General features: G+C 47.9%; 1 protein-coding gene across 4 annotated transcripts; it reads right to left on the reverse strand.

Moving 5' to 3' along the window:
• Nucleotides 1-3,237: 3,237 nt before the first annotated feature.
• On the reverse strand, nt 3,238-15,921 carry RIIAD1 (regulatory subunit of type II PKA R-subunit domain containing 1). 4 transcript variants are annotated; one of them, XM_048483559.1, is made up of 5 exons: nt 15,664-15,871; nt 12,444-12,520; nt 9,307-9,353; nt 4,133-4,221; nt 3,238-3,570 (listed from the first exon to the last, which is right to left on the reverse strand). In XM_048483559.1, the coding sequence occupies exons 1-4, from the start codon at nt 15,745-15,747 to the stop codon at nt 4,148-4,150; spliced, it is 282 nt and encodes a 93-aa protein (XP_048339516.1). In that variant the 5' UTR covers nt 15,748-15,871; the 3' UTR covers nt 3,238-3,570; nt 4,133-4,147. The 4 variants fall into 4 exon arrangements, with proteins under 4 accessions (XP_048339516.1, XP_048339524.1, XP_048339506.1 ...); XM_048483567.1 differs by lacking the exon at nt 9,307-9,353 and having other exon boundaries at nt 15,664-15,921; XM_048483549.1 differs by having other exon boundaries at nt 3,238-4,221; nt 15,664-15,862.
• Between the last annotated feature and the right edge of the window lie 3,392 nt (nt 15,922-19,313).

The following is a 19,313-nucleotide window of genomic DNA, read 5'->3' on the forward strand; positions in this document are numbered from 1 at the left end:
AGTAGACTCTGATCTGGAGAACAGGGTTTGATTCCCCACTCCTCTCCATGAACAGTGAACTCTTATCTGGTGAACCAGGTTTGTTTCTCCACTCCTGCTGGGTGACCTTGGGCTAGTCACAGTTCATTTAGAACTCTGTCAGCTTCCTCCTACCTCACAAGGTGTCTGTTGTGAAGAGAGGATGGGAAAGGAGCTTGCAAACCACTTGGAGACTCCTTACAGGAGGGAAAAGTAGGGCATAAATCGAAACTCCTATTTGCATATGATGTCTCAAAAATCCTTTCAGTGGGAAACGAGGTTGTCATCTTGAGTTGAACACAGTCACTCTCGTAATCTGTGACGGTTACAGAATTCTGCTTTCTCGGTTCAGAATTTTGATGCGACTAGCTACGCACCATGAAAAGATCTCAGGGTTGTAACACTTGCACTCTGGACAGCTGAGCTGCAGCTGAAGGTTCAAGTGGACTTGAAAGGTTGTCCTCATAGAGCAGTGGTGGCGAACCTTTGGCACTCCAGATGTTATGGACTACAATTCCCATCAGCCCCTGCCAGTATGGCCAATTGACCATGCTGGCAGGGGCTGATGGGAATTGTAGTCCATAACATCTGGAGTGCCAAAGGTTCGCCACCACGGTCATAGAGTATCTTACACTAAACCTTCTGCATGTGAACGTAGCCTCGTCAGAGGCTGTGCCTCCGAGGACACCTGGGAGACAGCCCAGGGACCAACACCCTGCCTAAGGCATCTCTTGTCTCCTGAAGTTTCTTGGCTATTCACGCGATGGCCGTTGGCCTTCGTGCAGCATTAACGATGTCTATCCTAATCCTTGGCGCGCCAGAATAATTCACGTCCCGCAACTGCGGCTGGCGTGACGTATCCCGCCGTTGGAGCCAGCCCTTCACAAGATTTATGAGCCTCCTTTTACCGAAAGGGGGGGGGGGATCCCTCCCCAGAGGAACCGCGATCTTTCTCGACTGGAGCCTCACAGCAATTCAGAGGTCTCCAGAAGGGAAGTTGCTTCTGCCCCACCCTGCATCTTCACCCCCCTCCAGCGGCTGGAGAGCGGGAAAGGTTTTAAAAGCAAAATGTGAAAAGCTGCCAAAAGTGTCATTAAGTCTCGACGTGATGCCATTTGGGCGTGGGGAGGCGAGGGCATGAATATTCACGGTCGCGCTCGGCGGTTGCTGCAAGAGGCCCATCACTTATCACAAGGTTGACGTCCTGTCTTGGCAAGGTGACTCCTGAGATAATGTCGGAGGAAGATCCTGCCAGGCGAGGAAGGAGCGTCCGATGGCAGAGAAAGGCACGGCTCTCTCTGCAGAATCGGGATTTCTCAAGGTGGAACCTCAGTCGGGTCGCTGCGGAACTGGGCAAAATTAAACCAGCCCAAAAGTTGCGGTTGCCCCGGCTGGCCTGATTTCGTCAGATCTCAGGAGCTAAGGAGGGTGAATTAAGCCTGGTTAATATCCGCACATGCAGAATAATGCACTTTCGATCCACTTCCGATGCTCTTTGCAGCTGGATTTTACTGTGCGGAAGAGCAAGATCCACTTGCAAACTATTGTGAAAGTGGATCGAAAGTGAACATAAGAACATAAGAACTAGCCTGCTGGATCAGACCAGAGTCCATCCAGTCCAGCTCTCTGCAACTCGCAGTGGCCCACCAGGTGCCTTTGGGAGCTCACATGCAGGATGTGAAAGCAATGGCCTGCTGCTGCTGCTGCTGCTCCCGAGCCCCTGGTCTGCTAAGGCATTTGCAATCTCAGATCAAGGAGGATCAAGATTGGTAGCCATAGAGCCACTTCTCCTCCATAAATCTGTCCAAGCCCTTTTTAAAGCTATCCAGGTTAGTGGCCATTATTCTGCATGTGCGGAAAGCCCCTAAGGAAGTCTAAGGAGGCAGGCAATGGCAAAGCACTTCAGATTGATGAGACAGGACTGGCCCGGGCCATCTGGGTCACGGCCCCGCACCTCAGCTCCACCTACATGTCTCAAAGGCTGGGTGATCCTGTCCCATTGAATGCCACCAGATGGCAGCACAAAGTAACACCTCTTGGACGCATTGGCCCCTTTGCTGTGTCCTGCACCCAGCCGTTTTAACAGTTAATTTATTTACTGATTGACAGTGGTGACCCAAAACGGCTCATGAAATTCTCCTCTTTGCCAATTCATCCTCACGACGACTCTGCAAGGTAGGTCAAGGGGAAAGTGTGTGTCGGGCTCAACGGCACCCTTTGGTGTAGTGTGAAGAGCAGGTGGGCTCTAATCTGGAGAACCAGGTATGTTTCCCCACTCCTCCAAACGAGCAGCAGACTCTTATCCGGTGAACCAGATTTGTTTTCCCGCTCCTCCACGTGAAGCCTGCTGGGTGACCTTGGGCCAGTCTCAGTTCTCTCTGAACTCTCTCAGCCCCACTTACCTCACAAGGAATCTGTTGTGGGGAGAGGAAAGGAAAGGAGTTCGTAAACTACCTTGAGTCTCCTGACAAGTGAAAAAGGAAAGGAATAAATCCAAACTCTTCTTCTTTTCTCATAATTCAGGGAGGCTTACAGTAATAAAATAGCAAACCCCAGAGCTCTCCCTCTCCTAATCTGGAGGAACCGGGTTTGATTCCCAGCTCTGCCGCCTGAGCTGTGGAGGCTTATCTGGGGAATTCAGATTAGCCTGTGCACTCCCAACCACTTCCTACGGCAGCTGGGTGACCTTTGGCTAGTCACAGCTTCTCGGAGCTCTCTCAGCCCCACACACCTCACAGGGTGTTTGTTGTGAGGGGGGAAGGGCAAGGAGATTGTAAGCCCCTTTGAGTCTCCTGCAGGAGAGAAAGGGGGGATGTAAATCCAAACTACTACTATTCCTCTCCTCCTCCTCCTTCCCTTAAAAAGATGCCCACCATTCAAACCCCCTCAAAAGCTTTGGCACAGAGGCACGCTTTGCAGTGCTTCCTGAAAATCTCCAAGGAGGGGCCCCATCACCTCTTCAGGGAGTCCATTCAACAGGTTGGAGCCACGCTGGAGAAGGCCCCAGACTCTGGTCGATCCCACATGCCTGATGACCGTAGTTTGTGCACACGGACATATAGTAGGAGACAGCCCTTCACATTCTAGCCTCTGACCTGTACCCAAGCATGAGCTGCTGTCTATGGCCGGGTCTAGAGCTCTGAGACTTGGGTGCACGCCTACTGTATTTACTCAAAAAGAAGACAGTCCTGAATGTAAGATGACCCCCACGGCCAAATATTAAACAGAGAAGATTTTTATTTTTATAACTGTAAAGCTGGACATGAATTTACAATGCCGTTTTTTTGGGATGGCATACGTGGAAGAGAGAAAACCTAGTCTTGCATTTAAATAAATGCAGTGTGTTGCCAGCGCTTCGGTCTCCTTAGGTAAGACACCAAAAAAGTGGGAGGAGCTGTGGCTTAGCGGCTGAGCACCTGTCTGACACGCCAAAGATCCCAAATTCCCTATAAAGAAACACAGATCAGAACCACATAAAAATGTGACAAGGCACGCTGTATCGCAGGGAGTCCATCCTTAAAGTGGTAGCGCCCTAATTAAGCGGTGGCAAAACCGCCAAATGGCAAGTAAAGGTACTCTGTGTACTATTCAAACAGTTCTTATTGTAATAGTGTCCACCTTGAAAAGCAGTAACGGGAGAACGATTTCGCTGGACAGTAGAAGCGTTTCGCAGGGTGCCAAGCCCACCTCCTCAGCTCTTCCTGGTCTTTGCAGTTGCTCACAAACTATCTGGAGATTTATTGCTGAATTACGATTCTCTAGTCTCCACTGGGCCAATTTGCACTGTGGCGATTCAGTTCTCTGGCACTCGTTGGCGTATTTAGTCTCTTGAGCCTTTTCTGTGTTTGGGGCACTACAGTGAAATTCGTTTTCGTTGGGTTCATCGTTTGATGCTCTTGTATGGCTTTGTTGATCACTTGAACCCTGCTTGTTTATGTGGCTTCACTTTATTAGGAGCCAGAGTGGAAGAAGTTACAAGGAATTCAAAAGAAAGTGAGCGCCCTGAACAGCTTTGTACAGCAAGGGGCTCCATATCTGGGACCTTTTGGATAAAGGAAATATAAATGGGTGTGTGTGACAAAGAAGGGGTTGTCTTCCTCTATTAAGGGCCAAAGTGTGGTGTTGACTGTTAAACGGCCTGGTTCATTTTCTCCATCAGCTGCTGCTGGATTTTCTCGGGGAGATCTGGATTGGTGAAATAGTCTGAAACGGTAACAGCAGAGGAAGCGAGAGGGTTAGGGAAGAGATGCTAACTTGGTGAAGGTCTTGCAAACAGTCCTGAATTCAATTCCATACATTCCTGCCCGGGAATTAACATCACAGTGAGTGACTTTCTTCCACCAGTCAAAGCTCATCACCTGCCGGGCACATGACAGCCTTTTCGGTGGTGGCCCCGCAGTTATTCATTCATTCATTCATTCATTCATTCATTCATTCATTCGATTTTTAAACCGCCCCATCCCCTAGGGGCTCTGGGCGGTGTACAGCATCCATAGATACACAGTCAATTAAAAGTCAGTACAGACAATACAATACTAAGTCCTTTAAAATCCATTTAAAACAGCGGTCAATATAACAATAACAAGTATCCTAACAGCTAATTCATTAAGATCACCCCAACAAGAAAGGGAGAGGTGCCAGGCTCCTCTCTAAGAGAATAATAAAGTTGAATAATAAAGTTGGTAAAGTGCATGGATGGTAAATGCAGAAAAACAAGGCGGGGAGGGAGGGGGCGCCACTCAGTTAACAGAGCTCACACTGCTCTCTTCCTCCCCTTGCACAGCACTCCATGGAACAACCTTCCCAGGGAGGTGTGCCCGGACTGTCACTTTCAGTCTTCAGGACGCAGCTGAAGACAGTTCTGGGCACCGCAATTCAAGAAGGATATTGACAAGCTGGAACAGGTCCAGAGGAGGGCAACCAAAATAGTAAAAGCTCTAGAATCCATGCCCTATGGGGAGAGACTTAGGGAGCTGAACATGTTTAGTTTGGGGAAGAGAAGGTTAAGAGGTGACATGATAGCCACGTTTAGATATTTGAAGGGATGTCATGTTGGGGAGGGAGCAAGCTTGTTTTCTGCTGCCTCAGAGACTAGGACCAGGATTGATGGGTTCAAGGTGCAGGAAAAGAGATTCCACCTAAACATCAGGAAAAAACTTCCTGACAGTCAGGGCTGTTTGACAGTGGAATGCGCTACCTCGGAGTGTGGTAGAGTCTCCTTTCTTGGAGGTTCTTAAAGAGAGGCTGGATCAGTGGTGGGATCCAAAAATTTTAGTAGCAGGTTCCCATTGTGGTGGGATTCAAACTGTGGCCGAGGGCCAATGGGGCTGGGCGGGGCACAATGGGGGCATGGCCGGGCATTCCTGGGCGGGGCTGTGGCAAGGATGCAGCCGTTGCGCTGGTCCTTGGGTGGGAAACGAATGCACGCAGGCGCAGGCTGCCACTCACGCCGGTGCACCTCCTGCCAAGCATAGACTGCTTCAGAGTTCATAAGCGCCACTGTTCTTTGAGAAGTGAGGAGAGTAACTAAGTACTTAAAAATCACGCATGGCAAAATCCCTCAGGTTAGTAACCCCTCTTGGCACACACAATACAAATGGCCCATGAGTAACCTACTCTCTAGGGAACCTGCTGAGAACCTCGCTGGACTCCACACCTCCATGGGCAGTTCTGGATAGCACATCTGTCAGGGGTGCTTTGATTGTGTGTTCCTGAATTGCAGGGGGTTGGACTTGAGGGCCCTTGGGGTCTCTTCCAATTCTATTATTGCAAGACAGTTTTATTTAGGACTATGTTCAACTAATGTATGTTTTATTTATGGGCGGTACTAATTGGAGATTTTAAATTGAGGTCTTTTACTTTTTTTTTATAATTGTTATCTTACATTGCAAGCCACCTTGAGGGTAAGAAGGTAGCATGGTCTAATCGGATCTTGTCAGCTCTTGGAAGCTAAGCAAGATCAGGACTCAGAAGAGAGACCACCAAGGAAGACTTTGCCAAGAAAGGCAATGGGAAACTGCCTCTGCTTCTCACTTGCCTTGAAAGCCCCTTGCCATAAGCTCATTGTGTCTTGACAGCACTTTGTACCCAGTCAAGCCACTTTGAGTTCTGCAAGGTAGAAGGCGGCTAACAAATGATTCAAATAAATACATAAATTCCCGGCGTCTCCGGTTCAGAGATCTCTGGGAGCTGCTCTTGAGGAAGACCTTCTGGTCACCATAGAGCACAGGTGTCCAACTTGCGGCCCTCCAGATGTTATGGATTACAGTTCCCATCATCCCCTGCCAGCATCATGCTGGCAGGGGCTGATGGGAACTGTAGTCCATAACATCTGGAGGGCCGCAAGTTGGACACCTGTGCCATAGAGCAGTGGTGGCGAACCTTTGGCACTCCAGATATTATGGACTACAATTCCCATCAGCCCCTGCTGGCCATTCTGGCAGGGGCTGATGGGAATTGTAGTCCATAATATCTGGAGTGCCAAAGGTTCGCCACTATGGCCATAGAGACTCTGCTGGTGAGCAATAGCTGGCTAAGTGGGGCCACGTTCAGACTCAGGGCAGGGGAGGCATTTGGTGTAGTGGTTAAAAGCAGGTGGACTCTAATCTGGGGAGCCAAGTTCAATTCCCCACTCTTCCACATGAGCGGCAGACTCTGATCTGACGGATCGGGTTTCATTCACCGCTCCTCCGCACGAAGCCTGCTGGGTGACCTTGGTCTAGTCACAGTTCTCTCAGAACTCTCAGCCCCACCTACCTCACAAGGTGCCTGTTGTGGGGAGTGGAAGGGAAAGGAGTTCGCAAGCCGCCTTGAGTCTCCTTACGGTTGAGAAAAGCAGGGTATAAATCCAAGCTCTTTTGTGTTTCTATTTAGAGGAATGCATTGCAGTGGAAAGGGGCGGTCAAGGAGGCTCCCGTCTTTGTGCCCCCCCTCCCCTCCGTACTGTGCGTTCTGTTTGTTGCCAACCTGATGAAGCCACATTTGTCAGACACTCCTGAGTTTCGTAGCGGTTTGCCAGAATTCAAGCCTTGTTGATTTACGCTTTCTTAAATCGTTTCTCCCCTTCTCTCCCCTTGGTCTTCGGTGCTGAAAGGTGACATGTTCAAAGTCACGATCGGGAAGGCTCTCCTTCCGAATCAAGTCTGTGCTGTGTCGACTCCGTGACGAAGGCGAGGCGCTCCGCATGTCAGGAACACTCTGTGCGCGTTTCAAGGGACACTTTGCTTTTATTCTGCTTCCGTACGCTCGGCGGCCGAGCCTTGCTTCTTGACACTCGGTATGAGAGCTTCAGGTTCTCATCTCGAGATAGCTGCTGTGTCTCCAGACTTTTGACTCCCGAAAGGCCCCAACTGTTCAAAAAAAAATTGTCTTTTTAACTTACAAGTCCTGAGCCGTCCCACATTGCTTTTTCTGTCCCTGCAGGCTGGGCGAGATTTACTCCGCCGATCCCTTGTCTCTTCTTGCAGGAGCTCAGCTGTGAACCGCTGTCAGCTTGAGCAGTTGGAATGTCTGAGGATGTTCCCTGAAGCCCTCGTCAAGGTCAACGAAACAGAACAGGGGCTTCCCCAGCCGTGGAAGTGGCTTTTGGCTTATGGATCTTAATTGGCTCCGGTCCCTCTGACCCCGTTTGCTAACAGCTGCTCTTTCCTCCGGCAGAAGAACCTGATCTCGACGCAAGAAGCTCGCAGGAGCTCTGTTCGTAGAACAGAACCGCCGATCCAAACCGCTGGTGTTCCTTTTGATATTCACATGCTACTTTTCTTCTTTGTGAAGAGATCGCCAATTTCATCACGGAGATAGTTGAGAGTTCCCAGTAGAACGTATTTGTTGTGCTCCCTGTGGGGCCTTTTATCTATCATGTATCCATGCAATTGTTCCCAATTCATATAACTTTTTTCTGACTATGCCAATAAAGGCTTATGTATGTATGTATGTACTTTTCTTCCCGGGGGCAACTCCAAGCATCTTACAAAGTCACATTTATGATCCTCTGAAGATGCCAGCCACAGATGCAGGCGAAACGTCAGGAGAGAATGCTGCTAGAACACGGCCATACAGCCCGGAAACCACACAGCACCCCAGTGATTCCGGCCGTGAAAGCCTTCGACAATACATCACATTTATTTATTTATTATTTGCAGCCTGCTTTTCTCCCCAGTTGGGACTCACAGTGGCTTTTAGAACCTGGTTCTCCCTCCGTTCTCTCACAACACCCCTGCAAGGTAGGCCAGGCTTAGAATTTGTGACAGGCCCAAGGCCTACCAGCAAGCTCCCATAGCAGAAGCTGGGATTCAAACCCCGATCGCTCTGAGTTCTAGTCTGCCATCTGTCCATTACACCACATCGGTTTTCTGTTTGTCCATTTTTCCCTTGTAACAACTTCCTTGTGGGGTAGGTTAAACAGAGTGTGGGACTAGCTAAAGATCACCTACCAGGTGTCTAAGGCAGAGCAGGGTTTTGAACCTGAGTCCCTTGTCACTCTAACCACCATCTAACACTGGCTCTCTTTTTAGATACTTTGGGTATATTAACAGCAAGGCTGATTTGAAGCGATCTGAATAAATATATTTTGTGGGCCCCGCTTACATGAATATTTGCGCAGAAGTTGATTGTTCAAGGTAGAAGAAGAAGAAGAGTTTGGATTTATATCCCCCCTTTCTCTCCTGCAGGAGACTCAAAGGGGCTTACAATCTCCTTGCCCTTCCCCCCTCACAACAAACACCCTGTGAGGTAGGTGGGGCTGAGAGAGCTCTGAGAAGCTGTGACTAGCCCAAGGTCACCCAGCTGGCGTGTGTGGGAGTGTACAGGCTAATCTGAATTCCCCAGAGAAGCCTCCACAGCTCAGGTGGCAGAGCTGGGAATCAAACCCGGTTCCTCCAGATTAGATATATGAGCTCTTAACCTCCTACGCCACTGCTGCTCCTTGTAAACAATATCCATCATACCATAGTCTGCTGCAGGGGTCCCCAATCTTTTGGAGCCCGTGAGCACCTTTAGGAGTCGTCCAAGCGCTTGGGAGAAGACAAATAATTTTTACAAAACACACTGGGAATAAGGAGTAAGAGCAAATACAACCAAGGCTGTGCGGGCAGCTGTGCGCCAAAATTATCTCTTTAAATACACAGCCAACCAGACCTCCAGTGGCCAATCGGAAGCCCTGCTGGACAAAAGCCCCACCTACTTTCTAAGAACACCTGGTGGAACTCAGGAAAGGTCTTCGCAGGTGCCGTGGAGCCCGCGGGCACCGTCCTGGATTACTAACGACGGGAAATTAAAGCCAGTTCTCACCTGCGGCAAACTCTTGGATGTTTTCCGGCCTTTGCAGCAAGACGCTCCTAAAAATAACAAAGAGCAGGGAGAGAATAGACCTTTAAAAGGGAGTTTTTAAACATCCCCTTTTTTCTCCCTGTTGATTTTGTAGGCTCTTGTCAACGGTGCGCAAGACAAATTGGTAAATTACTCCTTTCCTATAGGGAATCAATAAGCCAATTAGCAGCGGAGGAGAAACGTGTAATTTACATCTGCATCCACCTTGCGGGACAGAGGGAGGGAACACAAAACCATTTTATATTAACAAGGAACTACCGCGGCTACAGAGCCCAGGAAATATTTATAACAATTAAAATGACCTTTTTTCTCCCCCTGAATTACACAGTTCCTTCATCGAGAATCGATAAAGCAATTAGTAAAGATGGGGGAAACTAAACTCGGCGAACGGCTGGGAGAAACTGGTGAAAAGTTCACGGCGATTCGGGGCAGCTTCAAGGTAACACCCCAGGAAATCTTGTAAATTAGAACTCGCTGCTCCAAGGGTAGGCAATGGGCACACCGTGAACTCGACCGAGCCCAGACTCTGGAACCGCTCCAGTATTGCTCTGTGGCTTTAACAGATGCCTCAATTTCCAGCCCAGCTCCCACACTGTGAAGCGTCAATCACCAGGTGGCCTTGGTTGATTTGAAATGGTGGAAATTCCCACAACATCTTTGTGGAACCACTGGTTTTATGGAACAGCGTGCTAAAGAAAGGGCAGGTTGCACCCTATAGGGTTGACAACCTCCCGATGGTAGAAGAAGAAGAAGAGTTTGGATTTATATCCCCCCTTTCTCTCCTGCAGGAGACTCAAAGGGGCTGACAATCTCCTTGCCCTTCCCCCCTCCCAACAAACACCCTGTGAGGTAGGTGGGGATCAGAGAGCTCTGAGAAGCTGTGACTAGCCCAAGGTCACCCAGCTGGCGTGTGTGGGAGTGTACAGGCTAATCTGAATTCCCCAGAGAAGCCTCCACAGCTCAGGCGGCAGAGCGGAGAATCAAATCCGGTTCCTCCAGATTAGATACACGAGCTCTTAACCTCCTACGCCACTGCTGCTCCTGGAGATACCTGGAGATCTCCCACTGTTACATCCAGGTGACCACGATTGGTTCCCAGTGTGCTGTAGCGGTTAAAAGCGGGTGGACTCCGATCTGGAGAGCTGGATTTTATTCCCTGCTCCGACACATGAAGCCTCCTGGGTGACTTTGGGCTGGTCACAGTTCTCTCAGAACTCTCTCAGCCCCACTGACCTCACAAGGTGTCTGTTGAGGGGAGAGGAATAGAAGGCGTGTGTAAGCCACTTTGAGACTCCTTACAAGAGAGTGGGGTATAAATCCAAACTCTTCTTCCTCAGGAGCAACGGCTGCTTTGGAGGCTGAATTCTACAGCATTATATCTTGCTAAGTTCTTTTTCCTCCCCAAATCCTCTCATCCCCTGGAAAAATATCCCCAAAAGCTGCAGGGTCATGAAACCTATATAAAAATCTTCTGCACATATCCTATATAAACCTATATATCACATCTTCTGTAGAACATCTTCTGCGCATATATATTTTTGCAAGAGTCTCTTGTAGATCCAGGATTAGCCTTACTGATGGACCTTCAGGATAACAGGTTGGCCCCTGTGAGACGGGATTACTCGTCTAGAGATGGATCACTGCTCTGATCCTTTGGGGACTTCTTATAAAGGCCTCAGCCTCTATTCCCTGTTGCTGGACCTCCAGAGGAGCCGGTTGGCGGATGCTGGACTAGATAGACCACTGGACTGATGGAGCTCTTATGTTCCTAATGCAGGGTAAGCCAGGATAGCACATTTTAAAGTTAAATACTGGAATGGTTTATTGCAGAGCTGGAGATTTTTCTTTAAAGTATGTGTGTGTGTGGGGGGGGGGTTGTTTGAGGCGTAGCCTTCAGGTGAGCTTTGAATCTTTTGCTACAACATATTTGCATCTTTTGTTGCAAGCCCTCACAGTGCCTTGCAAAAGGAGAGCGTTCCTTTGTTTTGTTATTTCTTGCTGCTTCGGGAGTGGTCCTTTCTCTTCCTCTTTGCCCTTTTCTCTGCAATATTGAGGCATGGATACCCAAAATGCTGCCTGTAGGGCCCGCCAACACCTTTCCTGGGGCCCAACGAGAGCTTTTAGAAAGCGGTGGGGCTTTTGTCCAACATGGCTTCCGATGAGCCAGTGGAGATTGTATTAATTGTGCCATGTTTTTTTAAAAACAGCTTTGGTGGTAACTGCCACCACAGCGCAAGGATTTCAATTGTGCAACTGAAGGTAAGCTGTGGCAGCCATTTTGTGACGGGATCCACCTTGTTCGGGTGCCATTTTGTGATATTTGTATTCTGGCTGCACCCTCTACGCCAGTGATGGCGAACCTATGGCACGGGTGCCAGAGGTGGCACTCAGAGCCCTCTCTGTGGGCACGCGCAAACAGAGTGCCCCCCCCCCACACATTTAGGTTGGCTTGGGTCGCTGGGCTTGATTATTAGCATTAAACCTAAGACCTAGTTTTGGGGAAGTAGTGTAGGTAACCCTGTTAAGCGCTGTTAAACTAAAGCGCGATCCTTTACCTGGGAGTAAGCTTGGTTGCTGGAAATGGGGCTTGCTTCTGAGTAAACACTCCTAGGGTCATGATTCACCTGTTGGAACAGTTGCACGGTTGCTTCAAAGCAAAGCCACCGACTACCACCAAGCTTACTCCTGAGAAACACACGCCTCGGAGCCAACCGTTCTTTCTAAACAAAAACCTCAGTATTCAGGTTAAATTACCATATTGGCACTTTGCGATAAATGAGTGGGTTTTGGGTTGCAATTTGGGCACTTGCTCTCGAAAAGGTTCGCTATCACTGCTCTACGCTGTGTCAGAATTCCAAAGGGTTCCCATAGGCCCCAAAGGTTAGGGACCCCCGCATTAAGATATCACTGGATAAGCTTTGCTCAAATTGCATTAGAGTTCATTCAGTACACTGAAGCATACTCCTGTATTGGCAGAGAGCTAAGCATCAACATTTCCATTTTAAAAAAAATTATTCAGAATTTATTTAGACAATTTATATGCTCTCTCTCCAGACACCTGCTTGGAGCAGCTTTTCTCCCACAGACGAGAATCCTACCTGAGAAATCCTGCCAAGAGCAGCTCCACTTCTTTATGAGAGCGAAGATATTTCTCGTTCTCAATCTTGGTGTTTATCTGGCGGCCAAAGCAAATGGGAAAAGGAGATTTAAACGTCTGGTTTGACATGCCCGGAGAAGTGCACATTATCCGTGTAAGATCTTATTGGGCCCTTATGTTCCTAATCTTACATAGATTAGACACTATATTTTGCTGTTTTTTGAATCATAGTCCACAGGTGTTAGCCAGGGTACCAGGGGATCATGAAGGGCTTTTAACCAAAGGAGAAAATGTCAGCAGTAGAATGCAGGCGAACATTGCAGGTCGTTCGAGAGAAGTGAAAGGTCGGTTTGGCTGAGGAAAAGAGGGATTGCCAGAAAGAGGACTATGGGCAGGTAGGGCTTGTGTGGTTTTCAGAGGGAGGTATTGTATAGCAATAGCTTCGCTCGGCATTTGGAGGGCAACAGTGGCCAGTCAAATACTTTTCGGGAGCCAGCAAGCAAATCCACAAAGGCAATAGACATCCTCTGTGGTTTGACTCCAGAATCAGCATTCAGAGGTAGATAGCCTCTGAAAGTGGAGGCTCCGCTTTGCTGTCATGGCCAACCATTGTTGATTCCCCTTAACCCTTTTTCCAAAAGATGTGCGGTCCTAATTGTACCTTCTGGTTCTGAGCCACGTGCATACTTTTACATTATGTGCAAAGAATTACTCGTTTCTGCCCCTGAACCTACTAAGGAAACGTACTCGTTTCTGCCTCTGAACCTACTAGGGAAAAAGTGCACTCATGTTTAAATTACCCTGTTTCCCCTAATATAAGACATCCCCGAAAAAATAAGACATGGTAGAGGTTTTGCTGAAGTGCGAAATATAAGGCATCCCCCGAAAGTTAAGCATAGCAAAGTTTTTGTTTGGAAGCATGCCCGACGAACAGAACACAGGAAAAATAAGACATCCCCTGAAAATAAGACATAGGGCATCTTTGGGAGCAAAAATTAATATAAGACACTGTCTTATATTTGGGGAAACACAGTAATGTTTTTGAGGGCAAAATACAGGAAGTGTGGTGACCAGTGGCCACTGACTTGTAGGAGTTTCCTCCAAAGAAAGTTCAGATTCCACGGAACATGCCCCCACCCCACTTATATGGAAAGTGTGGATTTGCAGTTTGCAGGATTCAGATATTCCCTGAGTCACAGGCCCTGCTCTCCTGTATCTGTGCAAATATCATGGGTAGGGGTTAGATGGTCAGACTAGGAGACCCAGGTTTGAATCTTTACTGTTCCATAGAAATGTGCTGGGTGACCATGGGCCAGTCACAGACTCTCAACTTGAACCGCCTCACACGGTTGCTGTGACGATGAAACGGGGGAGAGGAGAATGAAGTTAGATCCCCGCTGGGAAGAAAGGTGGATCGTAAATGAAGTAAAATGAATAAATGAACAAATGAAAATGCTGCTGTGACTCTTACATGCTCACAATGGGGTAGCGGTGGTGGGACTGTATGTCTAAGGCTGGATTTGAATGTGATGCCAGTGAGGAAAATCAAGTCACCCACTGGCCTTTGCGTGTGCTTACGCAGTGGTGGGATCCAAAAATTTTAGTAACAGGTTCCCATGGTGGTGGGATTCAAACTGTGGCGTAGCGCCAATGGGGCTGGGCGGGGCATGACAGGGGTGTGGCCGGGCATTCCGGGGCGGGGCTGTGGCAAGGACGCAGCTGCTGCGCCGGTCCTTGGGCGGGAAACGAATGCACGCAGGCGCAGGCTGCCACGCACGCCGGTGCACCTCCTGCCAGACTGCTTCAAGTTCTGCGCGCTACTGCTGAGAGAAGGGGCGTAACTAAGGCAAAAATCACGTGGCAAAATCACCAATTAGTAACCCTCTCTCGGCACACACAAATAATTAGTAACCTACTCTCGGGAACCTGTGAGAACCTGCTGGACCCCACCTCTGTGCTTACGTAAAGAATATTGCCCTTCATGGCAAGCAGATAAACACTTGACTTGTGGGCCACATCATATTATGAAGCTTGGTCCCTTACGCACTTCCTGGACTAAGAAAAAAAATTCACATAAACATTCCAACATGCGAAATGGTGCTCAAGGCATATTAAATTGGCTTGCAGAATCATTCACAGACAGGCATCTATCAACGTCCAAACGCCCCACCTGCTTCACAGAGCAAAACAGAAACACCCCCTCCATCAGACCATGAAATATACCCATGGAAGTGGCAGGTTCAAAATTCAAATGGGAGGCTGCCTGGTACCGATTAAGCCTTATTGAGAAAGAAAAGTCCCCCCCCCCTACCCAGTGGTGGGATCCAAAAATTTTAGTAACAGGTTCCCATGGTGGTGGGATTCAAACTGTGGCGTAGCGCCAATGGGGCTGGGCGGGGCACTACGGGGCGTGGCCGGGCATTCTGGGGCGTGGCTGTGGCAAGGACGCAGCTGCTGCGCCGGTCCTTGGGCGGGAAACTAATGCACGCAGGCGCAGGCTGCCACGCACGCCGGTGCACCTCCTGCTAGACTGCTTCCAGTTCTGCGCGCTGCTGCTGAGAGGAGGGGCGTAACTAAGGCCAAAATCACGTGGCAAAATCACCCATTAGTAACCCCCTCTCGGCACACACAAATAATGAGTAACCTACTCTCGGGAACCTGTGAGAACCTGCTGGATCCCCCCTCTGCCCCTGCCCCAATGAATCGCAAGCACCGTCTTCCCCGGGGCAACGAATTCTGACGTCCTTGCTTTAAAAGAATTCACCGCCAATCTTTGCAGATAATCGTCTGTATCTCTTGTGAGGTTTTATAAGAAAAGGGCATAAAATCAATAGAAGGAATGGGGAGAATCTGGCAGTAGATCTCCCTTGCCTTTAAAAAAACCCCTTAAGTTAACCTTTTGGTCAGTTTTAATTTCTACCCCCTCTGCCCCTTACCCCTGCTTCTTTGCAGTTAGTGCAAGCACTAGCCCCCTTTAAATCTTCCTTTGCCTTGGAAAAAATGCATGCATTTCAACAACTTGGGCAAAAGTACGAGAAGTGAAGCCTCCCCCAAATCATAGAATTCCTTGCAAGATCCTGGGAATTTGCCCAGGACATCAATATTCACCCAGCAAACGTTGAGCATGGCAAACAGTGGGCACCACTGTGGGGCATACTTCTTGGGGGAGGGGTCTTGGTAGGGGGAGCCCCCCCCAGTCCATCTCCTTTTCTCCCGCCCACCTTGAACTCCATAAGTTCCATCTTCTGGCTTCCACTGAGGGCACCTGCATTCGAAATCTCCAAACCTGACCCCAAGGTATCCATCTTGCCGGCTCAGGCTGGCAGGCTGCTGTTAGCATTGCCATGGCAACGGTTGCTAACCGCTGCCTCTGGCCTTGTCCACAAAGCGGAGAGCGGCCCGAGGAGCAGATTGGCCGTGCAAACCTTTCCGGCTTTGGCTGATTTCCCCTGTTAGCATTCCTGCTCTGGGCGAAGCTGGAGAGGGTGGGAATAATTATCCGCCGGCCCCATTCGATACCCACTTCTTGCTTTAAAACACCCACACGCCAAAATGTGAACACACACGCTTTACGAGACCACAGCACTACGTTTGCAGCGTGCATGCCTGAGAGGTAATGTCTACTCACCCAGGGCCTGGTTTGAAGCAAGATTTCTGGCACAAAAGCTGTCCTGGTTGGTGTTTGTGGGCAAATGGCGTATACAGATAGGGTTGAAACCAAACACCAACTTCGTAACCGGGCCACGATAAGTACAATCACCATATTAAAATATTGCTTAATGTAATGCATATCATCAACCTTGTTGTTTTCATGTATGCACGAAAGCTCAACCTAATTAATATTTTTGCAGAAATACAGCTTAAAGTCATTTCACAGAATCATGAAAAAGTGTCTTTGTTAAGAAAAAGCATTCAATGTTCCTGCATTCCAGAAAAAGATACTTTTAATGCTTGTGTGCAAGTAAAAGGCTCTGAAAATAATATCTTCAACTAAAGCACAGACTCAGAAAATAGAAAATAGAAATAAAGCATTTAAATGATTATTTCAACTGAAGTATACTTATATGTAACTTAAGCAAGTTTTCTTGAAGACATTTTAGTGTTAAGAATTATGGCTCAGAAATAGCAAAAGGTACTTTGCTTTCCAAAACAGCCCCTATTGTCTCTTCCCACATTCCAAAGAAAAGATACTTTTACTTAGCAATGAGCTGAGAAAGTGTGTGTGTAGAAAAATAACTGACAAAGCAGAATTAAAGCAAAGAAAGAGAGTCAAGCCATGTGAGAAACTATATTCTTAAGAATGCTATTTAACAATGTATCGCCATGATGGGAATATTGAAACGTCATGAATTGACAGGGTTTGGCTTTGCAACATTTATGATGCATCAGCTGTCTTTATCCTATAAGAACTGTGACTTTTGTATACTCAGGGCGACTCCTCTGATTCTAAAACAGACCCTCTGAGGGTCCGAAATAAAAATGATTTATTTAATAAGTCCTTGTCGGCTTAAGCTTATTAGCTAACTATTAGTAAACACGTTACTCTGTGGTAACATATATGCAACTCGCTCATCCCGTAGCCAGCGCAAATAATGCATAAACCAGTCCCCAGTTTGCAGTCGGTTTCAATGTTCAAATGAAGTATATCTCTTTAACAGGTATAGACATAATATAAAAATTCACATTCAACAATGAACGTCCTGGACAGATATTTGGGCATAGATGTAGGGCTGCCCAGAGATCTCACTGATTGCTACTGGTGGAAAAATGTTGTCAAGGTATTTGTTTGTTTGTTTGTTCATTTATTTGTTTGTTTGTTTATTGAATTTGTATACCGCCCTCCCCTGGAGGGCTCAGGGCAGTGTCCAACAATCATATACAAACATTTAAAACAATCATATACAACATTTAAATTAAAACAGTCAATCCCCACTAAAAAGGAACCATAAATATATAATTTCCATACTTTTAGACAGCATTAAAAGTACTCCCTCAGCCCCTTCCCTGCGCCCACGGGAGGCCATAACAGGTTCGTTTTACAGGCCCTGCGGAAACTCTGTATGTCCCGCAGGGCCCTGATCTCACCTGGAAGCCTGTTCCACCAGGTAGGGCCCTGGCCCTTGTAGAGGCCAGCAGGATCGCTTTGGGGCCAGGGATCACCAGTAAGTCCGCCTCCGAGGAGCGGAGGTCCTAACAGGGCGATATAGGGAGAGATGGTCCCGTAGATACGTTGGTCCAAGGCCGCGAATGGCTCTAAAGTTCAAAACCAAAACTTTAAACATGACCCGGTACTCGATCGGCAGCCAGTGTAGTTGATACAGGACCAGTGTGATCCGGTCCCTGTTAGATGTTCCTGAAAGGAGTCTGGCTGCCATTATGATGACCCTTCATGGGGGTTTTAGGGCAAGGTGGTTTTATATTGCCTGTGTAACCTTGGACTTCCTTGGTGGTCTCCCATCCAAGTACTAACCATCCAAGTCCCATCCTGCTTCACTTCCAAGATCTGAAGATATCAGGCTAGGCTGAGCCATCCAGATCCCAACCCACAGAAATCATTTCCTCTGGAGGAAAGGACAGCTTTGGAGGTGAAATGTATGTGTTATACCCTGCTGAGATCTCTTCCCACCCCCTACGCTCTACTCCCAAATCTAGACATTTCCCAAACGGGCTGGCCACCCTATCAACGTTCCCTTTTAAATATTTTTCTTATTTTCTCACGCATAAAAAAACCCACAGACATAAAAAAGCAAAACACAACCCATTACACATCATACATTGACTTCCAGCGATGTCATCTTTGATGAAAGAACTCTGTTCGTGCCTATAATTAAAACATTAGTTCAATCATTATTTCTTAAATGGATCCTAGTGTTTACAATCAACCGTTTTCTTCAGCTGACAAACCCTGCAACTCCTTCCCTATTTAAAAAGGTTTGCAAAAGATATTCAGTAAAAAAGATTTCCGGTTCTCTAAAAAATTGTCCCGACTGTTGTCTCTTAACGGTGTCGTCAGCTTCGCCACTTCTGAATATTCTATAACTTTCAGAATTGCCCTATCAACATTACTGAACAATAATGATGGACTGGGGTGTTGTGACGTTTCTGGCCATGAAAGCCGTCGACAATACAGTAATGACAGACGTTTGAGCAGAGCTCTGCTTGGTTGGAACCCCTGCTGTGTTGTATGAAACATACTAATGTCTGCTGCCACAAACAAAGAAATTGAATCATTTTACTACCCGAAGATGAATTAGAGTCTGGCTTATATTTTTCAACTTTTTCACAGGCCGTCGGTTTTTTCCAAACCGGTGGCTTGTTGAGGCAAGAACTAACCTCTGTGGAGCCGTGCCCTTTCGTAGTGTTTTGCCGAAACTACACAGCACCTCACAATACTAGAACCAGGGGGCATTCGTTGAAAATGCTGGGGGGAAGAATTAGGACTAATAAAAGGAAACACTTCTTCACGCAACGTGTGATTGGTGTTTGGAATGTGCTGCCACAGGAGGTGGTGATGGCCACTAACCTGGATAGCTTTAAAAAGGGCTTGGACAGATTTGTGGAGAAGTCGATCTATGGCTACCAATCTTGATCCTCCTTGATCTCAGATTGCAAGTGCCTTAGCAGACCAGGTGCTCAGGAGCAGCAGCAGCAGAAGGCCATTGCTTTCACATCCTGCCTGTGAGCTCCCAAAGGCTCCTGGTGAGCCACTGCGAGTAGCAGAGTGCTGGATTAGATGGACTCTGGTCTGATCCAGCAGGCTAGTTCTTATGTTCATCCATGTAGTGCAATTATGTGCACATTTTCACAAGATTGCAAGCCACTGTGTGTGAGAGAGAAAGGCAGGTTTTGAATAGGGACCAGACCTCAGCAG

This window comes from Sphaerodactylus townsendi, linkage group LG01 (genome assembly GCF_021028975.2).
Source record: "Sphaerodactylus townsendi isolate TG3544 linkage group LG01, MPM_Stown_v2.3, whole genome shotgun sequence".
NCBI lineage: Eukaryota > Metazoa > Chordata > Lepidosauria > Squamata > Sphaerodactylidae > Sphaerodactylus > Sphaerodactylus townsendi.

Coding starts and splice junctions, on each gene's coding strand:
- RIIAD1 (XM_048483540.1), bottom strand. CDS start 15,747: ATGGATACCTTGGGGTCAGGTTTGGAGATTTCGAATGCAGGTGCCCTC. Junction 12,521..15,663: donor TGGAACTTATGGAGTTCAAG/GTGGGCGGGAGA, acceptor TTTGGCCGCCAG/ATAAACACCAAGATTGAGAA. Junction 4,222..12,443: donor CTCTTGGCAGGATTTCTCAG/GTAGGATTCTCG, acceptor TTACCGTTTCAG/ACTATTTCACCAATCCAGAT.